We start from the raw sequence: 21,109 nt of genomic DNA on the forward strand, positions 1-21,109 counted from the left end.
GTGGCCCCCGCTGGGATGGCCCAGCGCTTATGCAGCCTCACGGCACCTAACAGAAGGAAGTGAAGAAGCCTGCATGGTGGAGGGTGTAGCCTCGTGATTCACATCAGTGACAGACATTTGTTCAGGAATGAGAAAATCGGGCTGTAGCAAATCCTGTACATTATACCTTCATGCAATACCCATACAAAATTGCAACAGGCCCTTTTGGATTCTTCTGATCGCTATCACATGGCCTAGATTTTAGCAAGATCCCAATTCTGTATGGGGACATGTGAATGCAGAAGCTATTCTGTGCAGCAGCTTCTGCCTGGGATTCAGCAACCCCGGCTCTCCCAACCAAAGACTTCCCCTACGCTTTGAGAACAACGGTATTTTGCAAGAGGTTGGAAAGCACAAGGGCAAAGCACTGAGCTGGTTAGCACTATATGCAATAAAATCCCATCACATGCACTGGTGCTGTTTTAGCCACAGCTATAGGAATTGCCTGGACTGAACTCACCCGGTTGCAGCAGTTTACACAACCTTGGGGGCAGAAGCAGAGCTTGTGTTTCAATTTGGTATTGTTCATGCCAATATTAAAAGTAAATGTAAGTTTTACTAACACTCTTGCCTGCTTTTCAGGTCACATGATTTTAAGTCGGCTAACCTCACAAGTCTTAGAAAATCTATGCTTTCCTAAAACATTGTGGAAGAATGATATAGAAAAGGTTTTCTCCAGGACCAATGTGCGGCTAACCTTAAGCACTCCAAGTGATTTATGCACCGTATCCCTGTCTGTGCCTTCTCATTTCAAAGCCCTCTTCCCCTTCACAAGCACTCAGACTCAGTTTGCAAACCCCATTTTATTACAATAACTGCTTGGTCCACTAATCCAAGGCTTACCCAGTCAGGTATGTCTGGTTTAGATGTACAGAAAAAGCTTCACTTTCCTAGAGAACAGGCTTTAGAATAACCACCCTAAGTGACGAATGCAAACATCAGAGTTTCTATGAAAATATAATTTTAAACATAGCATATATATTACATAAGCAGGTTACAAGTACAGGAATAGAAAAGTAACTTTGAAGAAAGCTGGACAGAAATAAACAGATTCAAAAATGTCCAAAGTCCTGGGTATGATATTAAGAGTGCATCCCTCTAGCATGGATGAAAGGTACATGACTGCCAGTCCCAAAAAGCAAGCCCTTTGTCCAGTCTTGCTCCTTCTCAAATATAGCCCATTGTTGCTCTGGAGAGCATGTGTTACCACATAGGGTTCAGTCCTTGGCGCTCTGGTGGCAGCAAGCATATTAACTGTGACCATGGTTAGTTATCTGAACTGATCTAAGAACAGGCTGTCCCCTTTATCAGGTAACAACTATTTTCTTCATGGGAAAACTGGATAGTTATGGGCAAGGCTGGAACTGAAGCCTTATCCATTAGAAGCTCTGATCATATTAACAACCCCCTGTGTCTTCAGTGCTCCAAATTCAAACTGCTCATCTTTGAGTAACAGAGAGGGATATGGAACTGGCAATTACAGACCTTGAAAATTGTCTTAATTTTCTCCACAAAATTCTAGCCTGGGTGTGTGGCTCTTGCTGAAATAAAATTGATGTGTAAAACCTGAAGAAAGAACAACTCAAAAATTTGCAATTCAAATACAAATGATTTCAGTATAATAACCCCATGCTCTCTTTACCAACCCACTAGAGATCATGCAACAGAGAAACTACTTCCAGGCAGGAAGAAAAATCCTTGTTTCTTTGCCAAGAGAGATGTATTCCTCCTCTGCAGCCCATTGATGAACTTTTTCATTTATGAACTTTCCTACTGCTGTCTTTAAGGAGAAAGTCACCATAACAAATTGTCCAGAACAGGAGGCATGTTGTGTTGTGCCAATGTGGCACAGAGCCACATAAAAGCCTTGAGCTACCTCCTGGACAGTGAAGTAGTGAAAAAATAAATACTATTGTTGCTGCCTATTAAAGCTGGCAAAAATATAAAACCCAGTAAGAACTAGTTGGATTTCCATAGTAAAATAAAGTTATGAGCCCAGTGTTGTGTTAATGGGACACAATACAAAACATCTCAGCATTCACTAGAAAATGAGTAAAACACAGCATGCAGAAATATACAGAAAGCACTTGCGCTAGTATAAAAATATCCACAGTCCTCAGACAAATGTAAACTGATACAAAATAATTCCAAGAACAGGAACGTGTTTACAAAAGGACATGTTAATATAAAACAGTAAAACCAGGTTCACTCTCTTGTAGCTTCATGCACAGCACAGACACACAGGTAGTCCACAGAAGGACCACATCTACTGAGAATCTACTTGCCATTTGACCTGAGTCAACAGTGTCTGCTGCACATCACAGCGAGCACTCTGGAAGTAGAGCTGACTGGCAGTAGAAGGGCATAGACAGGCAATGCATAAACAACAACAAAAAAAACCCCCACCAAACACCAAAAAGAAAAACCCACCCTCAGGGATTTTAGGGTTTGTTCTTTCCCAAGCAGTCAATTATTTCCTAATCCTTCAGGCACCCCAGGAGCAGGCATACTAGGGAACTGGTGATGTTAGTTAGATCAACAAACTGATGGGGTATATCCTACTAGTGTGGCTAAATGTTTGGTGACCCTAGCAATAAGTGGACAGCAGCAGACAGTGATGCCTGTGCACAGGAGGTGACAAACTGTCTTGCCAAAAGAGGAGGGGGCAGGAGTGCAGGGAAAGAGGCTCAGCAAGGAGAGGAGTTATAGGTACCTCAGGGAGGCAGCTGATTCCAGCTCCCCCACAAATGAAATCTTTCAGCAAATAAGCAAGCACCAGGATCCCACAGTCCCCATGGCAACAAAGCAAACCCAGCAGGCCTCAGAAGTGAGTACAGTTTTGGAGAGTAAGTGGGAAAAGCAGGGACAGGAAATGGAAGCCTGAGTTTGGGAGAAAGGGAGTTTTGCCAAGCTAGTGATCTTTGCTTTAGACCATGCATAAAACCTCCAGACCATAAAATCTCCAGGTCCGATTTCTATACTGTCAGTCTGGAATGTCCAGAAAGTTCACTCTGCTCCCGCAGCACGTGCGAGTCCAGAACCAAAGCTGGTCAAACTTTTGGCTCGCATAATCTAGTGGTTTCTTCTGATTCATGAAGGCAAAGCTTCACATTTTTGCTGTCAGTGCAGATTTATGTCATACCACGTACAGGAAACCAGACTTGAAATTCCCAGATCACAGTCTGCAGCACATATTGCAGGAACGGAGAAGCAGGGGAAGGGGGCAATGCATCATTAAGGCCTTCAGGGTTTAGTTGACAGGACAAAACAAGGTGTTTCTTTCCCACAGACCTGCCATTTCAGTCTCAGAACACCGTCTGCATTTGGCCATGGAAAGTCAGATGCTAAGCATCCATGCACACAACAAGCATTACCCATTGTTTGCAGAGAAGCCCTCTTTTTTGGCAGTTTGAATTGGACTCCTTCCAGCACACTTGCTTTTGGTCATTCTTTTAACTCAGCAGCCAGTTACAGGTTTCCATAGTGACAAGACTTAAAAGCTTGATTAACTCTCCTCATGATCTTCTTCCACCCAGGCCACAATTTTCCCCTCCCAACCAGGAATGATGTCATCATCATGAAATACCTATAAAAAAAGGGAGTCCAGTCATGTCTGGAGTCTGTACACTACTATTTTACAGCGTGCATGGCTAGCTTAGATTTCATTATGTAGCACAGAGAACATGTACCTCACCCGTCATTCACATGTGAGAGTAATGTTTTACCTAAGACCTGAAAGCCACAGATTAGGCCCCTTTAACCAGTAGCCATCAAGATTAATATGGGCATGTTTTTGACAGGAAAGGTAAAATAAAGACAGGAAACATGCCTTTTCTGATCCAGACTACAATCTCCAGCTGTTTCTGCAGAACAACTACCTAGTCATCTGACTGTTCCCAGAAAGGGTAACCCTTTGCGCTTAATCAGTTTGTGAAACAGGAACCACCCAAGTAACATTTAATGAGTTCAATCCACACCAACACCAGCCTAAGCATGAACAGGGCTGTAATGCAGTACACAAAGGAAAAGATGCCAACACAGTTATCTCTGAAAAACCTTTAAAAAGAAGTAGGAGAATGTTTTTTGAATAAACCACATTTGCCTAAAGCATCTCTCATTGCAACAGGTTTTATAAAGCCACTTGAAGAGCTAGAAGTGTAGTCTGCACTTTTGCCCCGTGTCCCCTCTGCAATGCTGTGTCACAGGCTGTCTTTGCCAATAGCTAGCTCTTTGCTCAAGGGACTCTGCAACCCCCAGGCAATTGCAATCACGTTCATGTAATTGCTCTGGCTGGGGATGAAAATATCCCATTTTAGCACCTTATAAGAGGAGCTTAATCTACAGTTATGAAAATAGACAGTCTATTCAAGGGCAAGTTCAAAGATTTCATTAGTTTAGAAGTGATGTGACCACGGTCTCCAGGGTTGTGTAACACTGAACACAAAGCAGCTGATAGCTAAATTCCACACTTACCTCCTCCTTGACTGTGCCAAACTCTGGATCCAGGGCTTTGAAGTGGTACCGGTGGGTTCCTTCACGATCAATAGCTACCTTAAAATCCTTCAGAGTCACTTCCCCTAACCTACAAGGGAAGAGTTTAGCACTGTCCCATGGTACACCATTACATGATTTAGCTCAAGTGTTACTACATGGCATGCAGAGCCACAGCACAAGTCTAGCTATGCATGTGGCACCCTGGCCACAGGAATGTGAAGAGTGTGCCCCTCCAGGAACACACCTGTCAAACCCAAGGTCCTCTTCAGAGGAAAAATTGCCTCCTGATTTACAGAGAACCACCTCAAAACAGCCTTTTTCACTTTCCCTTTTGCATTGACAACCATAGTTGTTTTGACAGGAGCGTCCTGCACTACATGCCACAATAGAACTGCCTGGCTGCTTTCTCTTGCCCTTGGAAGTTAAGAGAAACTCTCTTCTCTTGGAAGAGATTAATCTCGTGGGGCTCTCAAACAAATGCATCAGCTAGGGGACTACTTTAGGCAATTTTCCCCAGACAATGGTATGAAATTCAATGCCCAAGTTAATGCACAGGGAACCTGTGCTAGAGGTGACCATAACCAGAAGAGATCAGACTAATGCTTTAAGAGAAAAAAGCACCTCTCCACATCAGTGTCAGCAAGGCAAAGCCAGACCTCACCTTTTTGGTATATTAACCATGAAAGGTGTGAGGGAGTGGTCAGTGAAGTACAACACTTTGGTGCTCATCACAGGTGTGCTGCGAGAATGAGGCAGTTCTGCAAAGAAAAGAGCACAATCATTGAGGAACAGCCTGTCTCCTGCCATAACAGGAGACAAAATGGGTGGTCTCAGCAAATTTGCCATCACAGCAAAGAACCTGCAGCAGTGGAGGGGGATACTGTCTGCTAAAGGGAGAGATACAATTTGCATGCAGAGAATACACGACTGACTGCAAGACGCAATTTTCCTGCTGCAGTGGGGGGGGTGGAGTCTGCAAAAAGGGACAGGTACAGTTTGCATGCAGAGAACACATGACTGGCTGCTCTAAAAACTGCAGTTTATGGGAGAGGAGGAAGAACCCAGAAAACCCTTCCCACAACCTCCTGAGTTCCTCTCCTACCTTACTCTGCATCTTGTACTCCAGGCTACCCTGCTGCTGGACACTACGATACAGTGGAAAGGTGGGGCCCTCTGTCTTCCCCTAGTACCCACAGTCCCCTACAACCTCATAGACTTTCTAGGTGACATTTACAACCAACATTGGAAAAAACAGCCTTCATGATGAAAAACAAATGTGAAGCTGCTGCAGCTGGAGCCAGGCAACATTATGCCAGAAAGGGCTGTGCTGTTACACGTATATGAAAGGAGATAGACACTAAGTGGGAGAACAGGGGAAGAGGCAAATACAGTTATCTGTGTCCACCAGATGGTGCAAACCAGCAGGAAAGCTGAAATAACATCACATTTCCCAGTCATCCCAGAGGTAATTGTTTGTCACAGTTATACTGCAATACTCCAAAGTGGCCCAGACAGACTCCCACTGTGATCGTGCTTTACAAACAAGCAGCCATAGAAGCTGGAGGTGGAAGATTCCCAAGGGATGCTATGCCCTGGACTCTGGCCAGGAAACCTGAGCAATGAATTTGGGAATGGGAGGACAGGAGCTGAAAGGCACTTACTGGATTTGGGAGGCCAGGAGTCTCTACACTCATTTGTTGCTCTGCTTGCTGGTGACTTCCCCCGGATCTAGGGTGCAAAGCCAAAAGAGTGAGAACAGTGTCGCTTCCCAATTGGAGCTCTCATTGCTGCTTAACTGTGGGTTGTGTATGAGGGGCAGAAGTTAAGAGCCAAGTGTTCCTAGGAAGCCTTTACCCTTCTCTCTTGCCTCTTCTGTGTTTCCATGCGGTACAGTCGTTCCATCAGGCTGGAGATGCCCTGCTCCAGGCTGTCAATGGTGTGGTGCTGTGGATCATGGCCACTGAAACTGTTCCTGAGGCTGCGAAGGGCATCACGAACCAGGTGCAAGTCATTTGTCTACCGAAGAGACCATAAATCAGTCAGACTAACTCCAGGCTGCTTTCTTCCCATCTAAAGCCACAGATCTTAGAAGGGAGAAATATCTCTTAACAAGATAATAGCTTGCAGGACATCTGGATCCTTCATCTGCATCTGTCTGGGAGAATATCCTTTAGGTGCACTTACCCCTCGGTGGGCTGTGGGAGCAGCTCCTTTTCCTGCTGTCTGGAGGAAGCCATTGCTCTGAGCACTATGACCACTGTAAGCCATCACCTGTTCAGGAGATGATGTGTGTGCCAGTAGAAAATTAAGTGTTAGGACCTCCCCAAAGATCCCAATTTGCAAACTTCAAAATAAGGCATGAAAACTTTCCACACCAGTGATAAAACTCCCATCTCCTACCAGGTAACTTACATTCACTAAGGAGTGTGCTAGCAGTCCTATAGGTCAGAGCACAAACATGATTCCTCACACACAGGTGGGAAAAAAAGAGGCAGACAGGAAGGGGCTTGCTGCTACATCACAGAGGGCTCTACAAGCTCTAGTGAGTACAACCAGTGTTCAAGTGGCACTGTGCAGGGACAGATATTGGGGCTGGCACTCTTTCCACCCAAGACAGTTCCAAGTGCTCAATACCAGTGTCAGCAGGAAAAGGAGGAAATAAGAAGCTAAGCCCTTGTCTAACCATCAGCCAGTATCAGAGCTGAAGCTATAAGCCAAGAGTCTTTGGCTTCCACTCACTCTTGTGCTCCCCTCACTGTTTCATCCCTTAGGATTTTGACACAAGAGGCTAAACCAGAGTGCTCGCTGCCGAGAGCCTGGGTAAGTTGGATGCTTTGTGGAGTCTGGCTGCCTTGGTTTGGGGCACGGGCAATGAGACTGCAGAGCCAGGCCTCCCTGGGATGAACTAGATGATTTCTGGAGATAGGTAGCTAAAGGGTGCTGGACAGAAACATCATTCCAACAGTCTGATGTGTAGAACAAGGCTTCCCATACCTCTTCAGCTTCCCTCTTCATGCAGTGAGCTAGCAGGGCCTCTTTGTGCTCCAGCTCCCGCTCCAAATCCACCTATGGGGGGAGAAGAAGAGTCAGCACAAACTGAGCCACCAAGGTAAGTGCCAGCTCTCAAGGCATCAGTGCAGCCCACCTGCTCCATACCTGCTGGTAGCTAGCCTCAGAAAGCTGCCTAAGCATTTCATCCAGTTTGGTCTGATGCTGCTGTAAATGCCACTCCTTCTGGCCCAGTTCTTTCTGCAACACAGTAATCAAGAGAATCAACAGATTGAGAGCAAGACTTACAATCATCTTCCCATAGCAGGGAAGGTTATGTTGTCTGCCAGGATCAGGCTCCTCTACAGGCTGACTTACACAATGTAAGTACTTCTAGCTAGATATTAGAATTGATTGTCAAAGCTTTTTTTTTTTTTTTTTTTTGATCAGTCAGGTTGTTGTTGCCTGGAGTCCCCTTGCCCAGAAAAGATCCACTACTGAGGCCAGACAACTGTCCCAGAGAAAACAGATTCCCAAAGGATCAGTGGACAATCAGGTGACTCAACCTAATCTGACAGGCTTCTGCACAAGTGTTAGATACTCAGCAAGCCATCACAGAAAAACCATGACAGTAAAAAGATCTACTATAAAAAGCTGTGGGCAGAACACAAAGAACATAAGACCCCTCCATCTCCTTACAAACATCCATGGCTATTGGAACTTATTCACTATCCACAATGCCTTTCCCAGAGGTGACAGTGCTAGGGAGACAGTAGTCACATTCACAAAACTGAAGAACCACCAGATGCTGCCCCCAAAGCCTCCAGTGAAGACAGGTTCCATTACTTTGTATTCTGCCAGTAGCCGGTTTCTCTCTTCAACCTTCCTCTGAAGATCAACCTGCAGAAGTAACACATAGGTGTGAGGCAGGTATTCCTGGAGAGTTAGTGACACCCTCTTTGCCTCTTGTGCTAAAGGATGACCTGAAATCAAATATGTGCAGAGTTTAAGGGAGCTGGTGTCTAAGGATGGCAACCTTTTGGACAGGACAGTTTCTTCCTTGCCCTTCTCTCTCCAGAGACATTGTACATGGCAGCTCCATCTGTCAAAGTGCCACTTGCTAACCCAGGGAGAACAATGAGGAAAGAATGCAACTGTACTGAAAACATCATGGGAAGCCCCTCCCTGTTTCAGATTAAGGTCTTGGAGGACAGGAAGTGGAAGTGAAGAACAGGATAATAATCTAACCCTCAGCAGCACAGTGACTCACGTTCTGGTTGTGCAACTCCTCCTTGTCCATGTTTGCTCTCAGCAGCTCCTGTTTTAGCTGAAGAACTGAAGCATCCTGTTGAATCAGCCTTTGCTGTAAAGCATCCTAGGAAACAATATTATCTGTAGGAAGGTGCAAGACAGAGGCAGAGATTCTTTCTTGGGAAGTGACTGACCTAAACCAGTGGCCATAACAGAGTGGGGCCACCCACAGGGCTGAAGTGTTGCCAACCACCCAAGAGAGCAGGAGGTATAGAGATCTGCCCAATGGGCTCTCAGCTCTTCTGCCCTTCTCTTACCCAAAAGTGATCTCCCTGCCAACCTAGCCACCTGGGACAGAGGGATTTCTGTGCTTCTACCTGAACTTCCTGCTTTAGAAGTGGCCTGACAATTTGCTCTTATGGAAGAAAACAGCAGTATCTTTGGAGGGTCTTTTCACTAGCCTCCAGCTACTGCCTCCAGCTATGCATCTGCAGCATCCAGAGGGCAGAAAGAGGCCAACATCAGCCAAGGACACAAGGAAACTTAAGCTCTCAGTGCGACCTAGTTGTGCAATGAAATCCTCTCTGAAGCGGCCAAAGAGAGCACTAATTCTGCACCTTTCACTCAGTGTTACCCAGAAGCTGATAGCTCTACCTTGGACAGCTACGTCTCATTGCTTCCTTCACAGGAGCCTGACAGGCAGTTCTAAAAATACCTCGGCTCAGGAGTAGATTATTAATGTGCAGAACTCCAGAGGGAGAAACTGAGAAAACTTAAGCTTAAGTTATGAAAAATGCTGCAGCTGAAGAGGACAAGGATAGCCCCATGCTTTTTCCTCAGTTGTCAAGAATGAGTTCACTGGGGCAATCCTACTGTGCTTACCCCAAGACAAGGGCAGGGGGGAGGGGGAAGAGCCATGAGAACCAAGAAGGCATCCTATGCCTCATTTTATTTAGGGAAAACAAAAAAAAGAGGGCACATTTGACCACAATCTTACAGACAGAAACAGAACCCAGGAGACCTAACTCCTTGTGCCTGCCTTAACTGCAGTCTCTCCCCAGAGCCAGAAACAGACCATAGGATCCCCCATCTCCAAGTCCCCTAATACAACTCCCTCCAAAATCTAAGATTCCTCAGAGGTGTATGGTTGCTACTGGCCCTACTCATGGGCTGCAACAGACTCCAAAGCTTTACTATTTATTTTTGATGAAATGCCCCTTTCCTCACCTTTATTCCCTGTAGGTTTCGAGCTTCTTGTTTGTATTTCAATAGCTCCTTCTGTAAACGCAACACAATTTGATTAAATGGCATCTTGTTACCCCTGCAGAATCAACCAAGTCAGTGTTCTCTGTCCCCAGACACCTGCTTCAGAAGAAAGCACATCCCACCTTTTCCCCCAGATCAAAGAGCATGTCAGGTCCTGAGCCGTTTTAATGAGTTAGATGACAAACAGTTGAGCAGCTCCCTAAATACCTGCTATTAAAGTCATGAGAGAAAAAGATTGCGTAGCCCCACAAATCTGTCATGCAGGGCAATGTCAAATACTTCTCTCCCAGCATCAGAACTGGTCCCAGAGCCAACATCAGCAGAAAGCTGAACGAAGGCAGGTTTGACAAGGCAGAATCTTCTTAGCTGCATTTATTTCCTACTTGAAAGGCTGTTTATATTCAGACATGTCTAGAAACTTAACAGCTGTCCTGGATAAAGTTTTGAGAAGCTAGTACAAGCTAGATAGCTCCAGCTTCAAAAGCATGCAGGAAAAAAATCTATTTCAGGGCTCATTTAAGTTCCAGTAACACTTAAGATAGTTGTTCTATTGGCAAGTGACTTTACCAGCATTGAGGCAGCATGGGGAGGCAGCATATATTTTTCTGGTGCTATCCCACAAACTTTTATTAACTGCTAATACAGATACAATAAACACTTCCCAGCCAAGTACTGTGAGTGCTCTCCAGGTCAATGAATTATGATCTCAGGGAAGCAAGTATCTATACTCCTTGAGGGATGGAGATCCCACACAGCAGAATATGGGAACAGAATTGGAGCCCCAACACAATATAACCCCCATATCATCAATTGTGCTGTCCACTCCCCAATCCGTGCCCCCCCCGCCCCAATCTAGTAGGACAGGGTCTGCAAATACGTCTTGACCCAAACTTCTTTCCCCTTCATCTGTTCCCCTCTAACCTTCAGGTCTTGATTTTCTTCCACACTCTGGTCCAGGCGACTTCTGATTATGATCTGAATGTAAAATACCATGGTTATTACTGTGCAAGACACCTAGCCTGCCTGTGGCAGAACAGTGCAAAGGGCAGCTTGATCACAGAAATATAGGTACAGCAATGTGCTCACCAGCTGCTCTTCGGGGCAAGCTCCACGTTCACAAAGTTCAAAGGACCCTTCCTGTTCATCCTCAGGTAAAGACCCATTAAGTAACAAAGCCTGGGAAGATGAACAAAAGAAAAAAACCCCCTCTTCAGGGGTTTCAAAGGAAAATAGGCTAGCTGCAGCTGCGGTTAAGAGTCATGCATATCAGCAGTCTCTGAACAGTTTCATTTTTCATTTCTGCTGACTTACTCCCTTCAAAAAAGAGAATTTTTCAGGAATGAGCAAGACTACTTATACCCTGAAAAAGCTCTCCCAGAGATATTTGTCAGCCAATACTTTTCCCCACAGAAAGACACCAAACAAGGATAACAACTTCAATTTTCAGGGAGTGAAGTCTGTCTCAGGCTTCAGTCCAAGGGTAGCCTTCGCTACAATAACAGATTTGAAGTCTAATGCAGCGACTGAACTAGGTTTACATTGTAAGGCTTTTCTTCTCGGATGAGACTGAAGTGTTCCCCCTTAAAGAAGCCATTCTAACTACACATCTACAAAAGACTTTAAAAATAGGATGTCCAGGGAAGCCTGTTCTACACTAGACAAGACTGAGACACATTCAGAACTGTTGTCCAAGTGAGGGAAGAGCCATAACCCAGACAGACTGAAAATCTTAAGCTATGCCCTGTGCTTGAAGAAGGCTACTAGAAGCACAATGTTAACTTCTTCAGCAGCTCCAAGGCAGCCCTGACATCTGCAGGAAGATGCCAGGATTCCCACAGTAGACTGTATCCAGCCTGAAGGAGGGTAAAGCATTCACTGTAGGAAGTGTCACGAGCAGGACCAGGCCAGATCTCCATCAGGGCATACCAATACTGGTTTTCTCTAGCTGATGGTTTTTACATTGACCTTTCTGTCTCTAACTTCCAGGACTCAGGGCATTTGGTATGTGCCAGGACACTGCATACAACTGGAAAAATTGTAAAAAGTCATGCGCCTCTCAGTTAGCTTTCTATTTTATTTGTTTGAACGCCATGGCTAAAACCAAAATATCCTATTTGCAGTAATACTCCAATTCAGCCCCAAAAGCCTTCAAGGCTGACAGGTCAGGTTCTGCTTGCTGACATTATCTTCTACCGAAGAGCTGCAACTGCTGCCAAATAGCAAATAGCAACCTGTACTCAGTTAATGCAAAAGCTCTTTGGAAAACTGTCTTCTGAGTGCATCCCAAAGTCTGCCCAGCAGGACACAAGCAAGAATCACACAGGAATGTAAAAAGCTGCCATGGTTTTAGTGCCTTATGGGGTATACATACATCAGGTCCCCAGTTTTTCAATCAGACTCTCACAAACTGGAGTCTCTTAAATATTGAGCAAGAGGGGGCAAATCAATTAATGAGATCAAATTTCTTGGCTAGCAACATCAGCTGCCTCTTCCTAACCCCAGGGAATGAGGGGCAGCAATGCCAGCTGCTTGTCCTCACTCCTGACACATGGGATCAGGGTTGGAGGGACAGGACATGCCAGTTCCTCCAGTGCCACCTCTCCCTGCTCCCAGTGGGCACATAATGCAGCCAGATTTTACCAGTGCACCAAGCAAATCGCTTCCCCCCCTGCCCCGCCCCGCCGCGCCCCCCCCCCCCCCCCCCCCCCCGGCCTTTTGAGTGTTTTGTTCCCTGTGGACAATGGGCAGGAAGAGTGCCTCCCTGCCCAACCCCTACGCTCTTCCCTGGCTGCCTATGCTTCTCACACAATCTCTGCTTTGTTTACTGGCACATAAATATTTACAATTCAAAGCCAGTATGGTTCCCAGCACAAACAGAAAGGAATATTCCTGAGAGAGTTCAGGGTCTTTACCATATGGATCAGGAGCTGTACTCCCCATGCAGAGTCACACACACACATTGGGCTGAGGGTCATTTGGTCAGGGATGGACTGGAACAGGGTAGCAAGAAAAAGGTTCCGCAAATAAATAGTTGCATAGAGAATGTACCAAATATTATAGTTCAGACTACCTCACTGAAAGACAGATGTCAGCCTGTGTGACCTCTGATCAGCTCTGTGAATCTCAATTGATTTCCTGACATTCCTTGTCTCTCTGCATTACTTCCGATCGCAAATCGGAGAAAGACTGCTCTATTCTCTCAGGCTGCTAACGAAATCTGCAAGCTGCTAAGTGCCCTGGTGAAGAAGGGAAGTCCCAGCCCCGGCACGTGGGAAAACACTGCTGCATCTTTACAATTTTGCAGTAACATACACAGTGCCAGCGCATACAGGAGGTAGCATACCATCACAGGACAGGGCACCCAGCCAATGAACCCAGCTAGCATCTGGACTCCAACCAAAAGACAACACAGACATAATCACCTTCTACACACAGGCTTTGTGTTAGATTCTCTACAGTGGTTCCATTCTTACCTGCATTCAGCATGCCCTTTGCCCTCTCACAGTCCACCTAAATTACTATTAGTGAATATCACTGATCTTCAGTCTTCACAGCAATACAATCTTCCCTCCTCTCTCCTCCCCCCCGCCCCGCCCCAACTGAGTAAAAGCCTCAAATCATGTCAACACCAAGTTTTGGAGAAGCCTGAGCTAAGAAAAATAAAAGGTTGTGTCTGAATTGCACAGACTGATGTTAAAATCCTTTCTTTGAAACCCTGGTAAATATACTGGGGCTGGGGAAGTTGCAGCCATCTTTCTTCCTCCCCTGGGCTCTCTTGGTTAAGCATGCTACACAGACATGGGGGACAGGCATACTCTGCCCCAAACAAGACTGTGGTTGGATCCAGCTGTCTTCTAAATTGCATCTGGGACATTGGAAAGGACAGTTTTGGCATCCCCCATTCTGAAAAAGGTAACCAGCACCAAATCACAGTTGCAGGAGCCAAGAGAGCCAGAGCATAAACATTGCCAGAAAGGAAGATGTCAGAGTGCTTAGTCAGTAGCATTCTGTTGCTGGATAAGGTTTTCTCTGCCTCCAGCCAATATACGCCAATACACACTATCAGAAATACTTCCTCATTCCTGAGGAACTCTTCCCTGAAGGGACTCATCTTACAGGGTGAGGCACAGGGAAGAGCCACTGTCCCTGTTTAACCAAGGTGATCCAAGAGACCAGCTGACTTCTTGCACAATCACCCCTAGACCACCTCACTGGACCAGAACTCTTATTCCTCTCTCTCGAGTTCCAGGCCAGTGTCTCAGCTGCAAGATAACCTCTCTTGACCTACAGCTGGTGGGAAAAGAAATGCATGTGAAAGGGAACGCTGTCTGAGAAGAAAAATCTATTACCTGCAAACCTGAAATCATCTTCTTCGCTTCTTCCATTTCCCTTTCCAAATGATCCTGTTGTTCCAAAAGCTTCTCCTCCCATGAATTCTCCAAGTATGACCCAGAGTTCCCTGCTTGCCACTCAGGCTGGAAATGAGATTCTGTCTCTTCTGGAAGAGAGAGCAGATGAATGTGGTCATGACAGAGGAGTCCAGAAAAGACTTGCACCACACAATAACTGCCTGCTGTCCACACTAACTATCACTAACAAACGAGCACGTCTTCTAGCTAGTATCAAGGAAGTTGCTACAGGTGTGACATCTTGACTAATCTCAAGGATTTATGCCTCATTCTTTATGCAAAGGAAGCTTTCCTGAATACATATCTATCAAAGATAAGCATCTTTCCCCTTTGTTAACTTTGCTGCATCTGATTCTTCAGTACTGGCAATTTCAAAGCACATCACGGTGCAACGCACTGTACCAGCACTGCACCGCCTGTGGTAGAAAATACCTAAGGGGAGAAAAGCAACTGTGGGATTTGAAGAGCATGTCTTAGTGTCAGAGGGTGCACCAAGGACCCACTGAAGGCAACATTAAACAGTATTTCTACTTGTCAAATAAGACGCCTTTCTCAAAGTGGACAACACACCTGATTCTGAAAAAGACTTTTAATAGCAAGTTTAATAGCCTTGTGTGCCTTTCCTGATCCTCACAGCATAAGCTGGATCCCTGGTTAACTATCACCCACTGGCTGGCCCAGGAATATAGAGGTTTTTTTCTTCCCTAAGAAGGGGCGAGGTTTGATCATGAATAGTCATAGCATTGCTTGTTAGCTAGTTGACCAAAAGTGAAACCGGCCAATACAAGCTGCGGTGCATCCGTAGACATACAGGTGCAATATCCTACTGTGTGGGCAGCAAACCGACACAGCACTGCTAAGAATTTAAGGAAGAGCCACAGTCTGCCAGCTACTTTAGCCACTAAGATAGTCTGTCAAATACTTCCAAAGGAGCATGGAAGCAGGACTACACTGGCTGAGGCAGCAAAGCATGTTCTAGAAGAGCTTTGTTGTCATTTACTCTTGGGATGGATGCTAACCAGAAAGTTATTATTAGGCTGCATTCATGAGAAGTAAAAGAAACAGACAAAAAAATCACTTCAGGAACTTCTGAAAAATCTTTCCTTCAATCTGCATGAAAATTTTAAGTGTAAACTAACCCTAAACTGACCCTATCACAGGGAATTTGTGGCAATACAGCAGTGACTTATCAATGCAAACACCACAACAATACTACAGCTGTTCAATTCCTTGCAAAGGCCCACTCAACCTATGTAGAGATGTGCTGTAAACACAGACCCTTACACAAAGTCAAATTATGCATCCCAGGCTTCACAAACCCATATGGACTCTTTCTTTAAGGGAATTATAAATGTTTGGGGTTTTTTTCAACATGGCCTAATGAAACTGTGATGAAAGCATTCACCCTACAGTGAAAATTATATATGACCCTTAAACCTTCGCCTTTTCATTTCCCAAGCATTATTTTGCAAGCCTCACAGACATTGCCATATTATGGCATTATTGTAGTGTTAAAAGTTTTGTGATTTAGTTTTATGTGAACAGATATCTGCAAAGTACCTGGTTTAGTTTCTGTTTCTTCAGTGTGGATGACCACATATCTGTCTTTCTCCTCTGATGGGGCTACAGTGGATTCGCTCTTTGCACTATGTATAGGACTGGGTGACGTAAGACTGCAGAGAAAAGGAGAAACAGTTACTTCTAGTGCTGATCAACATCATCCTCATCTAAGATAAAAGTGAATATGCAGACAGACTTGTTGAAACTAGGTATTATCTGCATACTAGAGAAGCTATTAATAAACTAAACTGTGCATGTAGCTTTTCCATCACTCTACATCAATGTCATAGCAGGCTAACTGGTAAGAGTACAATGTGTCTCTTCATTTTCCTTAACAGAATGCCAGTTTGAGACTGCCACCACAGAATTCACATACACTCACACAGCGGTAAGACCACACTCTACTGAAGGTCTGTTCAGAAACAATTTACTACGAGCCTTATGCTCATACTGCAAGCTGAACAAAAAGCCACCCTGTCTTGCTTCATCTCTTGCTCCACCTTTCAAAAGCACCACTTCACTAACTTGAAATTCCAAGGGCAAGATACCACTCACTCATGTTCTTAGGTTAAAACTTCTTGAATGTACCCACATATTTTCAATGGAGCCATCTCAGCTGACTGAGGTTCAAGCAATCTTTTTTCAGAAATTCTTCCTAAATGCATCACCGAGACAACATAAAAAAGGTGGCTGAAGCTCACTGACCCATTCAATGTACCTCTAAAGTCACAGAAACTAATCCCTGCAAGTGTGCAGGAGTTAATTTTTCATTCTCCCCAACACAGAAACAAAGGATAGAGAACAAAAAGAAAACAGTGTGGAAATAATATAATAGGTTTAGGAAAATAAGAGGCTTTGACAGCTTGCCTTCCGCATCTTCCCAGCACTGCTGTTATATATTCCATAGCGCTCTCACAGAGTCAGAAAAGCCTTGCAATAGAGATGGAAATGACTTGCTAGCAGCTCCCGTCTGGTCCACTCCCACAGCCAGTGCTGGCCTACTTCTCATCTATATTACAGACCTTCAAGCAGTCTGGTTTTAACGGTCCAGACTAAATGGACTTTCACCATGTTAAAGAAAATGATGAATGCAACTTACTAAGTTAATGAATAACCATCTTCTAGTGGGGATCTCTAGCAGCTAGGTACCTGTTCTTTCCTGCTCAAATAGGGTGTGCATAACTGTTAAATGGGACCAGGCCATCTGGCTTTGCTCAAGGATTTAGCTTCAGGAAGGCTAACTCCATTACAACAGTCCCTGATTAGGCGCATTTCATATACAACGTCTGTCACCAGCCCCCTGCTCCTGCTTGTCGCTGAACGGGTGCATAACATAAAATAAAAATAATTGTTTGGGAGCCCAGAGACTACTATTGGGTTTGCATTATACAATAAGGGTCAGAGGAAAGGATGAAACTTTCAAACAGCACAGGTACAAATAGGAAGCCCAGCTGATCTAACATGTCCAGTAACTCTGAGAGGGATTTTAATTCCTTTTAGGAACAGATCTTTATATTCCTCCACATATTTTCCGCCGATACTCTGAATGTGCCATCATTCTGATAAGGCCACTGAGAAGTGCATTAGTGGTTCTCATCCATGCAGAAGATGAAAGAATGAGAGGCAGTCCTAGCAAAATAATATTAGCAACTGTTGGGTGAGAAGGTGGTGAAACTGAGAGATGGGTAAGCACAGGGAACTGGAAAGAAGAATAAGCAGGACAAAAGCCAAGGGGATACATAGCCTTGAAATACCATTCCCCTCTTCCAAAGTCTGCTCCTCTCAGGACTGGATCCACAGCCCAAAGAAAATACAAAGGATCCCAGCTGGGACAGGAGGTGGGTTAAGTGGTCGCTACAGGTCTCCACAACATAAACAGTTTTACAGATGATTTTTTTTTTTGCTAGACATTCCTTGTCCACAGACTCCTTCCCAGGCAGTTTCCCTATTTCAAAAGGCCAGTGGGTTCAACATGGCATCAGTGACAACCTCTGAAACCATCCCAAACAGTGAAAGAGCCACTGAGATGCACTCAGATGAAGCAGTAGTGCAGGTCAAGTTGCTTCACACAGTATGCTGTCAAGTTAATGCTGGAAACATTTCTATGGTTTTTGTATCTGTCACCAAACCTGCTAAGAGTATGAAATATCCACTGATGTAATTTGTTCTTTAAAGTACATAACAATTCGCAATTAAATCATGCAGAAATAAGTGCTGGGAAATTAAAGCTATTTAAGACAGATTTATGATGCAAACTGTTCCACTTTATTCCTTTTACTAGTTGGTTTCTTAACCCATATCCTTTCTCCACTTAGTCCCAGAGTTGCCAGTGCCTGCATAGTTAAGGCTTTAGGGCAACAGCCCCAGTGCTAAGTCTGAATTCTCATAATTTTAATAAACACCCCATCCCTGCTGTTTCAAATTACAATGGCAACAATTGCTCACCATTTGACCTGCTTCCCTCCCATGATCCCACTTTAACCTTTCGCCTCACGGAATCCGTTTCCCAGGGAGCCTCTGGATTCTGGCTACAGACATGCCTTGTCCCTTCCCATGCTCAGAATTCAGTGCAGAAGATGCCAGCTCCTGTCAAACTACTGGAGAAATATTTGCAGGCCAAATCTCTTCACATTAGCTGAAAGATTCACAGCAGAAATAAAAAAAACCCTCAGGGTCTTTGCAAGAAACTGTCAGATGGCAGATCAGCAGCCCACACGCATGTAATTTGATTCCAGAGTCAGGGAATTCTGCAGCCTGGGTTTTGCTTTTTCTGGTTTTCCTCTCAGGTTATTTGTCTCTTGCTGCTGCATTTTGGTCAGCTGCACACCCAGTTGTTTTCATCACAAGGACTGCGATCTGGATCGCCAGTGGTGTTTCTCATACCATTCTGCCCTCTTTAGACTCCACGCACCTGCTGCAGATACCAAAGAACAGCCAAGAGAAGATGCTCCTGCAAGCAGTAGGTTCGCTGCTATTCCAGGCTTCAATGCGGTCTCGAAAGATGGCATGCAGCACTTCCCAGCACTATGCACCGCTTCCTTTTCCTCGCTATCTCCAGCTCCCTCTCTCTCCTGCTGTCACACAAGCTGTGCAAGGCAGAGCCTTTTCTCTGAGATGCCTGCCTCAGAGTGGGGGAGGGAAGGCTGGTGGAAGGGGAGGGGAAAGGGAGATGGATGGGTGAGGGGCTCAGTGGCCTGGGAATCCATCTGATTTTGGCAAATTTTCCATGAATCATTTCAATTGCCTTTGCTTATTAGAGCTTTTGTCTCTGGGAATTCTGTTATTCAGGCTGTGAGCTCTCTTACTGAAGAGTTAATACAGAAACAAGCTGACGCTAGGCAGGGGATGCTGCCCTGGGACAGACACAACAGCAGCACAATTACATGGAGGGGGTTGCTGCCGTTAATAACCACATCTCTCTCTAATAAAAAAAGTCACTTGTTTCTCCCAGCCCGTTCTCATAACTAAGCTAGTACATTTCTCTCCGGAAGGAAAGAGAAACAAGCATCTTGTTTTCATCATAAAGCCTGGTGTTAGCAGAAGACATCCCCAGGAACTGGAGGTCAGATTGCTCACCATTTCTTTGGGTAGGTCACTGATCACTTATGTAAAGCTTCTCACCATATTATGCCCTATTAGCAATAATATCACCATTACCATATGGTACGAGAACTCATGACATTATGGAGAAAAACCAAAAAACACAACAAAGTGATTCAGGATGTGCAGAGAAATTTTCACTCACCACCAAAATACAGCCACATATGAGCAAACAGCAGTTGTCTGACAATCAGTTATAAGGTAGGAGAATACACATAAAATACTACAGCTACCTGAAACTGAAGAATGAGTGGAGGGAGCAGCCTGTTTCACTCCCTGTCCTACTGAGATCACGGTTCAAGAGTCGACACCAAAGTCCTGTGATATTAGCCATGAAATCCTGTTGCCAAGACCAGCATTTTTACACCTCCTCTGCAATGACAGCTTCGACAGTACGCTCTCTACTGACATCATGTGGAGGCAGTGGTCCAATACTGGCTCACATAGCATTTCCACAATCTTCCAAATGTGTATATCTGTATTTATAAAGATGACCTCACGATGGTACACAGCAAATTTGGGGGATAAGTGCAAACTACTGTATTTTTTTTCCTCCTCTGTTGGGCCAAGTGACCTTAATTCTCAGATACACAGGGGCCTCTTTGTACTATGGAGAATCAAAAGTGCCCTGAAAATTCCTGTGGAGACATCCTGCCTGCTGAGAAACTGTCGGTGGCAATCTGTCTTAGGAAAATGAACCCCCTCACTCTTGCACAAATCGGGGATGGGGGAGGCTAGCTGAGGCACTCTCATAGAGCAGCCCAGGCAGGACAAGAGACAACAAAGCAGAGTTGAGTCTTACAATGGGGACAGGAAACTGTGAATCAGAGCTGCAGCCATGCCCATGCAGCTCTGTCCTGAAGAGATTAAATGGAGCAAAGCATCATATCCAGAGGGAGAGCTAGTATATTCAGTCCTTTGTCTTCAAGCTAGTTTCTTGTTCTCTGGGGAAAAAGGGAAAGGCTGTCCTTTACTATGAAGCTATCCATGCTGGATCAGCTCCCCCACCATAGTACAGTTTCTCTTCAAAAGCCCCTTCAGCTACACTGTCTCTCCTATATCCATGAAAACAAACACCACAGCCATGTGTCTTCCCTGTTACCTCCACTGCTCAAATAAATTGGGGCGAGAGTTTTAACTTCCACCCCAAAGAAAAGGGTAGTAAGAAGAGCTTGTAAGGCGACAGTGTAGTATGTTGTAACAGGCATACACTGCTCAGGTTCACAGCTGCAAGTTGTGGCACCTCCTATTGGAAATGTATTATATGCTGCCATTCTAACCAATCCTGTCTTCTGTAGGTTCCATTTGCTTAGAAAGACTCTACCTGCACCAGCTGGACCTTGCTTAACTTGTGCAGTCAAGAACCCCAGTCAAGGCTGCAGGTTGTTTATAGCAAAGAGCACATACTTCTCAGGATCCATGTCCTACTTTCAAAGGGGAAGTCACCTCCAGTGGAAACCATACTGAACTCTGACTTTCAGGCCTTACAGCAGTATGCAGGA

General features: G+C 45.0%; 1 protein-coding gene across 1 annotated transcript; it reads right to left on the reverse strand.

Annotated features, from left to right (window-relative positions):
- Positions 1-3,544: 3,544 nt before the first annotated feature.
- On the reverse strand, positions 3,545-18,475 carry DIXDC1 (DIX domain containing 1; the record flags this gene model as incomplete). The annotated part of the gene is made up of 16 exons (XM_082009938.1): positions 3,545-3,625; positions 4,513-4,621; positions 5,195-5,291; positions 6,195-6,261; positions 6,388-6,549; positions 6,718-6,804; positions 7,528-7,599; positions 7,690-7,782; positions 8,368-8,421; positions 8,792-8,896; positions 10,000-10,050; positions 10,960-11,013; positions 11,125-11,214; positions 14,388-14,587; positions 16,008-16,120; positions 18,453-18,475. 16 exons carry the CDS (start codon positions 18,473-18,475, stop codon positions 3,545-3,547), a joined length of 1,458 nt encoding a protein of 485 aa, XP_081866064.1.
- Positions 18,476-21,109: the final 2,634 nt, after the last annotated feature.

The sequence above is a fragment of the Phaethon aethereus genome, assembly GCF_964289735.1.
Source record: "Phaethon aethereus genome assembly, chromosome: 23".
Lineage (NCBI taxonomy): Eukaryota > Metazoa > Chordata > Aves > Phaethontiformes > Phaethontidae > Phaethon > Phaethon aethereus.